General features: G+C 38.6%; 1 protein-coding gene across 1 annotated transcript; it reads left to right on the forward strand.

Annotated features, from left to right (window-relative positions):
- The first annotated feature begins 467 nt into the window (after positions 1–467).
- Positions 468–12257, forward strand: RALA (RAS like proto-oncogene A). The gene is made up of 4 exons (XM_039525096.1): positions 468–618; positions 2216–2424; positions 7017–7191; positions 10309–12257. The coding sequence occupies exons 1-4, from the start codon at positions 505–507 to the stop codon at positions 10429–10431; spliced, it is 621 nt and encodes a 206-aa protein (XP_039381030.1). The 5' UTR covers positions 468–504; the 3' UTR covers positions 10432–12257.
- The last annotated feature ends 300 nt before the right edge of the window (positions 12258–12557 follow it).

The following is a 12557-nucleotide window of genomic DNA, read 5'->3' on the forward strand; positions in this document are numbered from 1 at the left end:
CCCACAGACCTCTCACTTCCTTCCTTTGATGTAGTACAGCTTGTTTTCTTGTGTGATATTAACTTGTTTTTGTCAGAGAAATCTTGTTTAAAAGTATTGCTAGTTTGACAAACATACAAATGACTCTTACTGCATTTAAGAAAACATGCTGTACTCCACAAGCAGGTGACCTATTTTAATCTCTAACTCTTGGCTAGTTTGCACTGCAGTTTCATGGGAGAGGGTTTTCTTTGCTATTTATTGATTACCTTTATTAAAAAAAAAAAACTCTTCAGCATCATTGTAGTGAAAATAGCAGGAACCAGATAGACATGTGGCACATACCCTACCTTCACTAAAAGAAAGAAAACTAAGGGTAACAACTGAAACAAGTTCCTTGAATACATATGTCCCTGAAACTTTACCGGTAATCTGTTTAAACAGTACACAAGCACTAACTAATGGAAGTACTTTATTTCCCCTTCTAGATTCTGTTTACTTCTGTCAAATAGCTGCAATCCAAAGATGGCTGCAAATAAGCCCAAAGGTCAGAATTCTTTGGCTTTACACAAAGTAATCATGGTGGGAAGTGGTGGCGTAGGAAAATCTGCTTTAACACTGCAATTCATGTATGATGAGGTAAGAATCCAACTTTATAATGTGTTTTGCATCCTACTTCATTTTCAGAAAGAAATGATGAAACAGCTAAGTAGCTTTAAGCTTATTGGTATGATCATTCAAAACTAGTTCTTGAAGAATTCCAAATAAACTAGCTTGAAGAATTGAAAGCTTTATTATATGAATTACCCATTAAGTTGAATATAAAAATGTTTGGGATTTCTTAAACTCACACTTTCACTTTATTGCCCTTTTTGAGATTATAAATAAATCATCAGGTTTTTTTCAAATTCCCTGTCAGTTAGCCCTCTTATCGCTCACTGAGTAGTATCCCTTTATTTGAACCTTGTAGTCACTAATGTTGTTCAAGCTGTATTCAAGCTTTTAAACTTCAAAAAGCTTTGGTTCTTCTATTACCAAAACTGAGGTTTTAAGTTCCTTTTGACGATTTCAGCTTCAACAGTCTCTGCACTTATGAATTCTTGATCGTACTTGAGGGCATACTTTGAGTAACTCAAACTTAGTTTTTGTGCTGTTGCAGAAGCTAGTGTGCCTTTCTCTCTATCTTCAGTAATCCTTTCCAAACTTTGTATAAACTATTGTATGTTCTAATGATATCCTTAGAACCCTGCAAATCTGTGGATGCAGATTTTGTATCCGCACAGGGCTCTAGACAAGCTTTATCAAGGAGACTTGGTTCAGAAGGGATCTGCACTCTATTGGGGGTGCTGCTCAACTTCTTTGAGAGAGAGATTAGTAATAGGATTCCTGTTCTCCCTTACCACTTGTCAATGCAAAATACTACCATTGATTGGCTAAGTAGTCTTGGGGTACTTCTGTAGTGTGCACCATTGGTGGCAGTGTAGGGTATGCATAGCTATACTCCACAGTGAAAAGCTAGCTGCATTCACAGTGCAGTGTGTAGCTACATGTGTTGGGGAAAGGCTTGGGAGGCTGGGGGACACTACACTGCTAAATAGCGCTGTAGACAGGGGCAGCACTGCTTGAGCATATAGAAAGCCATGTAGGGTACATACCCCAAGGATTCAGGCATGTGTTCATTGCCTAAGCAGTGCCTCATGGTCTATATTGCTTTTTATATTCATGCTAAAGGGAAGTGCAGTGTATGTATTCTAAATGCCACCATAAGGAGTGTACAGTGTAGACATACCCTTAAGTGACTTGAGTACTTGTAAGAAATAAACCAATATTCTAACTCTGGTCAAAATCAGCTTGACATTCTGACATTACCTAAGACAAAAGTATGCTGCTGATATTCTAGAATACTGTAGAAACTGAGACGAGGCCCTAAATTGTGTGAATTTTGTTTTTGGGTAATAGCAGGAAGTGAGAACCTCTGGTGCCCATACAGCTCACAAGAGCATCTTATTTTGCTGGCATGAGATGGGTTTGACTTAATTTTGTCAAGTCTTCATATGACTGTAATATAGGTACTCTTCTGGCCTGAATAAATGAGCTATGTAGTTGTTACTGACCCAGAAAAACATTATATTTCATCATGTATTTACATTAAAAATCCAGATGGAGATGTTTGTGTAGTTCAAAACATTTGGGAATATTAATATGGTTTTATCCTATACTGTTCTTTTGTTTTCAGTTTGTGGAAGACTATGAACCTACCAAAGCAGACAGCTACAGAAAAAAAGTAGTTCTGGATGGGGAAGAGGTCCAAATAGACATATTGGATACAGCAGGCCAGGAGGACTATGCTGCAATTAGAGATAACTATTTCCGAAGTGGAGAGGGATTTCTGTGTGTCTTCTCTATCACAGAGCTGGAATCTTTTGCAGCTACAGCAGACTTCAGGTAAACTGATAAGGAAATTACACATTTAAATATATTTTAGTGAGTTCATAAAAATAAGGTCTTGATCACCTGTCAGATTCCTCTTATACAATAACTTTTATTGTAGTCTTGCTGTTTCATAGCTATGAAAGTTTGAATAGACTGCACCCTTGTGTATTGTCTTGACATCTCAAGACTTACAGCAGCCATATGTGTGTTCCTATGCTGATCAGGTATTTTTGGCACGTCTTTGATACTATGAAACAAATCTTTAGTACTACTGTTGGAGCAGGTACTTGGCAGGGTTCAAAAGACTGCCTACCTATGTAATTCAGTGGCTTTTTGGCACTTAAACTGACTTGTAAACAGGCGCACTACTATCTAAACTGATGGGCCTGACCATAGTTACCGATAGCAGTAAGCGCCAGACTGTCTTGTGGGTTGCACAGCTGCTGTGCAGTTTGGATCCCAAACTTCATTTGTCCCAGGGCTGTTAATTTACTCTGCTTGTTCTACCCATTGTTCTGTACCATGCTCTTTTTTTTGGTTCTCTTCTCTGTTTAACCTGTCAAGTACCAACAGGAGCAAACAGAGGCCAGTGATTGCACATCTGGCTGCTATGTGCTAGAATATGTAGTACAAAAGATCACATACTCAGTTTTCAAACAGAAACAAAGTATCCTGGAGAGCAGCATGTGGCAGGATTTATCCTCCAAATTCCTGTGCTCTGTCTAACAAGCTTTCCATACTCTAAGAGTTGGTACTATTGGCTCTAACAATAGTTACTGTTGGCAACATTACACAGCACTTCAATAACCACCCTTACGAGGTGGTTGTGATGTTCATCCAACCATGGACAACAATAGAAGCAATATTCTAAGGATAATGAGATTACTTAATAGTAAAAGCATTTGAGTTATAAATAAGTTGAAGGTACTGAAGTATAGTTGTTGATGCAATCTTGTTTGTTCCTGTGAGCCCCACCATTTGGAGCTGCAAAGGATCAACAGTTGAGTTAAACATTTGCCTTCACTTATTTGGAAATAAAGTGCCATCAAAAACCGCTAAGTAGACATTCCATTTTAACCAGCTTCCTCAAAATAAACAAAACAAACTTCCCCAATGCAATGTGGCCAGGCCAAGCCAAGAAAAGGCATAAATAGCTTTTCATAGCTATTTTGTTTTCTCTTGGAAGTGTCCAAAATTCCAGGGGAAACTAATGTAAGTCTCCTGGGGAGACAGCCCACAAGGTTCCAAACTGGTAATAGGGCAGAAGAAATGCAAGGCACAAGCAGTCAATCTTATTGACACATCCTCTTCAGGTGAGGGGAAATGATCTGACTAGGAGTCTGTGGGTTGAGGATGAAACTAATGGATGGTATGATACTATTGCTAAAACTGTAATTAAGATGCTAAATATTAAAATTCTACCCTAAAGTCAAGAAAATACCTTCCTCTTCAGTTGTGCATATCACATCCATTCAGTCTGAAAGGATGTGAATAAGCCATAAGAGAAATGTCCAGGCAAAAGCAATTTTAAAGAGCAAGAAGCTTTCTTTAGTTCAGAATATGGCAGATTCCATTACAACTTCAAGGCAGTTGCAGCAACATATTACAAATATAAAGTTTCCCTGTCAGAAGGGATTCACTCCCTCCCTCACCGCCCCCCCCCCCCCAAAAAAAGACCATGCAGACAGAAAAACTGAGTCTTGTAATTTATGCAGATAGCATTAGGCTTCAGCAGTAGCTGCAGAAACAAGTTGCTTACTACATGCTCTAGAACAGTGGTTCTCAAACTTTTTTCGCAAACTACTTGAAAATTGCTGAAGGTCTTGGCAGACCACTTAATGATCTTTCCAAATACTGCTTGTACTGTTAGTGAACTATTGCAAAACATTTTGGATAAAAGTGCTATACAAAAAACCTTAATTTTTTTTGTTCTACAAATAAAAAGTGCACAACTCCGATTTTTAACACCAGCAGTCTTACCTTTCTAATGCAATGGATGTGCCATCTCTCTCCCACCACGGCAGCCCCCAAACTGGGTCTGGGAAGGGAGTCATCTCTTCCCCCACCACAGCAGCCCCCAAGCTGGGGCTGGGAAAAGTTGACTTTCTCAGGCTGATGCAGCCCTGCACATTCCAAATTCCCCCATCCCCTTTTCTCACCCCACTGTCCCCTCCCACCTGCCCCCATTATACCTAAGGCCATCAACTCACCTTACACTGGTCTTCTCTGGGGTCCAGGCACCTAATAGTGGAGACATGCCTGTGCAGCTCCACTAATTAGGTGGGTGGCCTTTCATTCTCTCATGTGCAGCCACCCATGCTGCACCTTAGAGGGAACTATTCACAAACTACCTGAATGGAGCTCGTGGACCACTGGTAGTCTGCAGACCATAGTTTGGGAACCTCTGCTCTAGAACTACTTCAGCTTGGTCTAATGAAACAAGAACCTGTTGCATCCCTATTTAGAGTAAGAGTCCTCTCTTTAATTAATCTGACAATAAATATACCTAAATTTTCTAGAACCCAGCTACAAATCTGGATAAGGAAACTCATTTTGTTGAAACTAACTTATTTTAGTGTTGTAGAAGCAAAATCAATACAAATATATGCCTTATTGACCATATGAACTGTATATTTTAAAAATGCTCTCAGGCATGTAGCACAATAGGAAATGCCAAGTATGGGTGATGGGTTACATCGTTAGTAGTGAAATGTTAACTTTAGTATTAAATAGGCACTAGTAATTTATAGGTGCTCAGTTAAACTGGCAAGTCAAAGGTCAAAAACCTCAGACACTTTTCACAACATTAAAATGTTTAAGAAGTGCTCAAGGGAGCAGCAGAACTGGATTGCCTATGTGTGTTGTGATACTGCCTAGGGGCTCAGTGTGTTAGGCACTATACCAATCATAAATGGTCTCTGACTCAGCTTCCAGTCTAAAATGAGAGATTAGGAACAGGGTAACAGTAAGTGCCTACTACACCAGTCTTCATGGGTCAAAACAAAATTAGTACTGGAAATCAGAATATATTAAGGAAAACTTTTAAAGGTGGCCTGGAATGGAGGGGATATGGGTGTGTCCTTGATGCTTTTGACAAATAAGGGAGGCATGAATGGTTTTAAACTACTTATTAAATTAAAATTTCAGATCTTGTCTGCTGTGCAAAATTGACAAACTAGTGAAATCACACACACACACACACACACACACCCCTACCCCTATATAGAGGAAGAAATTTAGTCATCAAAACAGTTAGTGCACTTAACATGACTAGCTTCAGACAAAGAATGTTTATTGAAGATTGAAAAACACTACCCTTTCAGCTAAAGTGAATTTACAATATATATACTGAAACACCCAGCAGAAACAGAAGAGACCAGCCCTTGATATCTGATATTTAGTTTGGGCATGGAGGGGGAGGGGTTGCGGGGTAGAAAACTTAATCCTTTTCAGCTCTTCTGTAAGACAAAGAATAGTCTATTGGAAGAAATCTCTAGAGCAGGTTCCACAGTTTAATATTAATGCTAAAAACACTACCATGCCATGTTTGGGAGCTGTCTATATCTGAGCTCCTGGGCATTCCTGATCAATCTGAGGGAATGCTAGTGAGCAGAACACCAAGGAAGGACATTGTGACAGGAAGTTTGAAAACTTGATTGGTTGGTCAGGGCACAGAGTTCTAACAGGGCACTTTTCCCAGATTCCCTTTTGCAGAAGCTGTATACACTTGTGCTATACATGTGGGCTTTTTAGTGGTTGCTAGCAGGTTCTCTTCTGCTTTTTCTTCACGCAACTGAGTGGAATCTGTTGTAGCAACTGGTATGCTTTAGTTATTAAAGGGAATATCCAATTTATCTAACATGCATAATGTCTTTGCTTTGAGACATAATTGAATTTCACTTTTTTAAACTCCTGTTTGTAGGTCTTCATCTGGAAACTTATTGTTTAGAACTGTCTGCTTTCAGAGGATTTGAGCAGGATGTTGGCATGGTCTGAGTTTCTTGTAGGTTAACTCTTTAAACAGCTTAAGTACATGATGACATTAGTAGCAGGCAGGGCGCAGAACTGAATGAAGGATCTTTGTTCAGAGTTATTAGTGGCTCTGAACTGGGAAGGCATATCTAGTGAGGCCCTGTGGGGGTTTGTCCTGGGTCAGATCCTATTAAATATTTTCATTAATGATTTGGCCAATGGAGTGGAGAGCACTTGTGGATGACACCAAGCTGGGAGGGATTGCAAGCACTTCGGAGAACAGGATTAGAATTCAAAACCATCTTGACAAATTGAAGATTTGGTCTAATCAACAAGATGAAATTCAGTTAGGATAAGTGCCAAGTACTACACTTGAGAAGGAAAAATCAAAGGCTCAACTACCCAAATGGGGAATAATTGGTTATGTGGTTAGTACTGCTGAAAAGATTATAGTGGATCATAGTTTGAGTGAAAATGATGCAGTTGCACACTGCACACCCTCTAAACTTTCTAAAAGGAGTAAATGAGCATTTACTGTAACAAGGTAAATATAAAAATGCTACCTTTTTGTGGACTTTTCTGGGAATAATACCTGTGTAGATTTTAATGTTCTTCCTTTCCTCCTCCCCCAGGGAGCAGATTTTAAGAGTAAAAGAAGATGAAAACGTTCCCTTTCTGCTAGTTGGTAATAAATCAGATTTGGAAGATAAAAGGCAAGTTTCTGTAGAGGAAGCAAAGAACAGAGCTGATCAGTGGAACGTTAACTATGTGGAAACTTCTGCTAAAACGCGAGCTAATGTTGACAAGGTAATGACCTTTCAGTACAAAACATTAAAAATCAAGGTTCTGTAGAAGCCCTGAATAATCTTTCATGGATACTGCTTTCCAGATGTACTTTCCCTTGTCATGAAAAGCTAAATTTAATTCTTGTGAATAATCTTGGACTAGCTGCTGTAGAGAACTGTAGCTCCTTTAACCACTGAACAGGTACAGCAATGATAGTGGAACTATAAACTTCCCTGCATTGCCTTTTCAGTGTGCTTCCACCATGTTCTAAAGGGGCATCCTCAAGTGTGGATGCCCGAGTTTCCATGCACTCTTGATCCTTCCTTTCTCAACAGTTTGGAACTGAACAGACCACCAGTTCAGCCATTGGATGGTGACAGTTTAACAAACTTGGCTAGATTTTGAAGGGGTAGTTTAGGAGGTGACAGTTAGATTCTCTTTACCAATTCCTTGAGACAGCCTATCTTGGCCTAGACTTTTTTTCAGTACTTTCCTAAATATTTTTGAATGTGACCAGGAGACTCCTAGCCTCTAGGAAGGGAAGAATGCTGGCATGACTGTTCATTGACATTTTGAATGGCTTTGTAGGGGAAGGATTCTGATCTCCCTCAGAGGATACCTGGGCATGGGCAAGACAGATAAAGAATGAATGTTTAACAGCTTAGAATGTACTGAGCTGCAGCATGAGGGTCAAAGGACACAAGCAGCCTTGCTCAGAAATGGGCAAGAAAAGACATAGGTAGTCCCCATTTATTTTGAGGCAAAAGCAATGAGATGGGGGACAATGCTTGAATCTGGTCTCCAAAAGTAAGACTGGTTAAATTTCATGTTCAGAATTAAAATGTCTTGCACTCTAAATTTCAATAACTGTTTTGAAATCCACAGTATCTGGTTGCTAACAGTATTTTGCCTTGTGGAAAGCAAATGTATTAAGAGACAAGGGGATTAAGTAGTTTAGATTAATGTGCTAACCTCTCCTTTCTGGTAACCTACATACAAATCTGATCACGCTGTTGAAAAATCCCCAGTGGAAATCATCATATCTAAGATGTCAGAAGTCAGGTCACCAGTTGCAACTTGATGGCCTAACATGGAAGGTGGACTGTTTTGGAATAATTGTCTACCATCAAGTTGGTGTGTGTTTGTTTGTTTGTTTTTTTTTCTTTAACTCCTAACTAGAGCAACTGGTTCTGCAACAGTTTGTTTCAAATGGTAATTTTAGTGTCTTTGGGTCAGTGGCTAAGTGCAGTTCACTTACATGCAGCAAAACACAATTGGGTCAAACTTTGGTAGATCAGAAATTGGTATGCACTAGTTCTTGGTGCATGGAATTGCAGCTGGTATCAATCTATTACAGCCTTACAAAATTGCCAATTCAGACACAATCTACCTGTGCATCTTTTTAATGACACAACAAATTTTACTTTAATGCTCCAGCTCTCTCAAGTTCAACACATGACCTGCCATAAAGGGAACTATCTCCAGCTCTATAACCACTTAAACTATGGCCATTACAAGTTTGAAGTTTTTCAGACCTAGTGGTGAAATGGCAACCAGCCCACAAAAGGTAGAGTAAATTACAGATCCCTGGCAGTGGACAAATCAAAGGAATAGCTTGGTATGGGACACAAGGGTCTCCAGTCATCCAGAGTCTGAGTGCTGCGGTCCAGAACAGAGAGATGCTGGCAAAGCTATACAACATGCCAGGAAGGCTCTTCGCTCTTAAGTGCATTTGCAGAAGTAGGTTAAATAGGCAGCTAAATACTGTAGCATTTACTTAAGCAAGTGGAGGATTGTCTCTCATAGCACAGATTTAGATACATGGGTAACTCAAGTAATAGTTAGAAGTAAATGCCATTTTATCTTAATGAAAATTTCATATAGTGTATATAGCTGTGCTGATTTTTGTCAAGGAAACCTAGATATTCTTTCCTCAACCACCTTAAGTGTAACACAGGTAACAGTCTTGCTCATTAAGTTTTAATCATCACTTGGATCACATACTAATTTCTTAAATGTAATTCTATGTAGAACATAGCTATAGAACAAGAATACTGTAGTGGGATATACAGAACTAGCTCACTCTGTGCTCTAGTTGAGCATAGAGAACTTGTTGCCAAAAGGAAAACTCATAGAACTGGGCAGTTTGTTGCTCTCGTATGTCTGAAGTCCATTTGCAAAAGTGAGAATAACATTGTAGTAGCACCTGGAAGCTGACCAATTCAGTGCCCCTGTGTGCTTTGTGGTGGTGGTCATTTCACAGAGTCTTCTAGAAATGGAGTCTTATCAAAGCCTGAATTGACAATGGGCTCTTGAACAATTGCGTTCTGAGCTGAACGTGTAGAGGTCTCAAATTTCTCCAACGTGCAATTCCATTCACCTTCCAAAAGACTTGCTTTTGAGCTGTAACTTAAGGGTGATTTCTTTTAAAGACCATTTACTTGAGGCTTGATAACCTATCAGTTTGCATTGGATAATTAAGTTGTTTCTAGACTTGTGGCTTCTTATGAACAACTCTAATCTCAGGAGACCATACTGGGTCCTCCATAATATGGGTATATCCAATCCTCAATAGAACTCTAATTGCATTTTTAGACTAAAATATGGATGACCCCAGAAAACAGTAAATGTTTTATTGTAAGTATCTATCTAATATGACACGTTTCAAATTAGATGTTTAACTTCTGCCTGTCTTTACCATCTGTGTGGTATTGTAATGTGAAATGCAAAGGATTTTTTTTCTTCCATCTGATTAGTATGAAATGGAAATAAACTTGAAACCTCATGCATGGGGGCATGGTATGGCACCGAGTCGTGTTTCAGGCTGGAAGTTCAGCTCTTATGGAGCTCGTATAAGCATCTCAGGAGCACATGCAGCTCAGTAATGATGGGGGTAGCTAGACTCACTCCCTCATCAAAAAAACCCAACTTGCATGTCCTTTTGAAGACTAGAAATAGTAGGATAATTCTTGCAGGATTTGCTTAGGGCTGATTTATCCCTTTTACCTAGACATACTGTATTTAGCTGATTCTGATCCAGACACATGATCTCAAGTAGATCATATTTATGTAAAGTAACATGAACGCATGCTAACTTAGATAACTGCATTGACATGTAAACTTTTATTTTCTTTTTAGGTATTTTTTGATTTAATGAGAGAAATTAGAGCCAGAAAGATGGAAGACAGCAAAGAGAAGAATGGGAAGAAGAAAAGGAAAAGCCTAGCTAAGAGGATCAGAGAAAGATGTTGCATTTTATAATCAAAGGCCCAACTCCTTTCCTTCCTTGACCATGCTAATAACCATAATTTATAAGCATGCCATCAGAGGCTTAAATGACTGAAATTTAACATTTTGGAAATTGTAATGTATCACTAAAAGCATGAATTGGAACTGCACAGTTAAATTCACTGAAAAAATTTAATGTGGCTTCAAGAGAAGCAAAGTTCAACCCATTTCATAATTGCCTACCATCACTGTTCTTCTGAATGTAGTATTTCATAGGCAGTCTTTCTTTAACAGTAAACAGAAGGAAGTATTACTTTCTGTGGTTTCTTGTAAAGCATAAATTTTGTATCACTAAATCTTCAACTTTGTCTTGTCTTCTACTGCCTTGCAAATTACAATTGTGAACATGATACCAAACAAACTGGTATACAGCTGTTTTGCCATTATGAGTTATGCAAATTATAGAAGAGAAAATGATTCAGGCAGTGTATCTGCATACAGTTATATTGAGTCATTCCTATGTGGGTCAGCATTATCTGATTAATTTAAAGTGGTGTAAATTTTTAAATGGAAACATTTGAATATGCCTTAATTTAAAAACCTAGAAATAGCAGATGACATAGTTAAGGCTGTATTTTCATCTTGATGCATCGAGACTGATGCATCCCTATGCATCATTGTGGGAGAATATCCTTTAGTGTGGAGTGAAGTTATGTGAAGGGTCTTGCTAACTAGCTGTCTGCTAGCAGTGTCTGATCTTAATGTGTGCCATACTCTGGATATTTTGAATAGCCCAGAGCATATTGTCATCTGTGATTTAGTAAACAATATGGTAGTTTAAAGGGGTTGGAATTTACATGTACGGTTGAGGTTACAAGGCTGTATGGCAGTTAAGCCTGAAATGGGCACTTATCACTTAACATGCTGGCACTTTGGAACTACCGTTTTGCAAGTAGTTTAATGTCTGTAGGTGTTTGGATTTTTAACTCCCTGAGTTGGGCAGAGTGGAGCTCATTCAGTAGAGCTAATGTGTTTTGCATTAGGGTGTTTGGGAAATTCTGGTGTGTCATCAGTAACTTCTTCCTTTTGTCCTCGTGATACTAAGCTATGGGACCATGATGTGGTTGTTTGGAAGCTACTTGCAGGTTTTGTACTGTTTAGTCTAGTTTGTGTTCATAATGGGGAGCATTGTAGCAACTTTTTCTAGTTAATGTTATCAAATATGCTTTGCAATACAGAAACACTTACTATCTGCATCCAAATTCTCCAAATGTATTGCCTCAGCCGCTTCAGAAAACAAATACTAGCACACTAGTACAGTGTTCAGTATCTTCTGGCTAAAAATAAGCCAGGATTTGAGGCTTTTGGACTCTCTCTTGAGTAGGAAGGGGAAGATTGATTCCACAAACTATTACTCTTTTTTATACATGCGTAAACCTATAACTGACAGTCCAAAATGCATTCAAGCAAACTAAGTAACGTGTACTTTACACACTAACAAATAGATACTGTAGAGACAACTCTTTTAAAAATTACACTTGTCATGTTAAATATTTATCCGTAAGGAATTTTGTACATACACTTAGTAGACTACCATGTGCAAAATTAAAGTTACTCATGTAACTATAGCCAAGTAGGCCAGTCTTCATCTTTACTGTGTACTCATTTTTCAGTCTATTTAACCAGGGAGTCTAACCACTAACGTTGACTTTGCTTTGAGAACTGTGTACTGGGAACTGAGGTGTAATGAAGCTAATGGACAGAAGAAATGTCACTTGTCTTAGGCTGATGCCTTACCCAATTCTTTTTATTTGCTATTTGAGCCATTGAAAGACAAATAAACTTCCATTTTTTAAGTACTTGTGCAATGTTAATTGATGTAAAAAAACTAAGTTGTGTTCTAATATGGCCACTGACTCCATCAGTCATGGAGTCATAAAACTGAGTATTCTAGAAGTTTTTTTTCTACCATTTGTAAACCAAACTGAATTCTATCCTAACGCTACATTAGTTAGAGAACAGACCTGAATAATAGGTGCTGCATTTTGTGTAATACCAGTTTACCCCTTCTGGTGTCAGCAAAGGAATGCCAAGTAGCAAGAGACTGTAAACTTGCTCTAAAGTAACACTGGACTAAGAAAACAGGATGTTCTACACTA

Source organism: Mauremys reevesii, linkage group 2, assembly GCF_016161935.1.
Source record: "Mauremys reevesii isolate NIE-2019 linkage group 2, ASM1616193v1, whole genome shotgun sequence".
NCBI classification, from domain to species: Eukaryota; Metazoa; Chordata; order Testudines; family Geoemydidae; genus Mauremys; species Mauremys reevesii.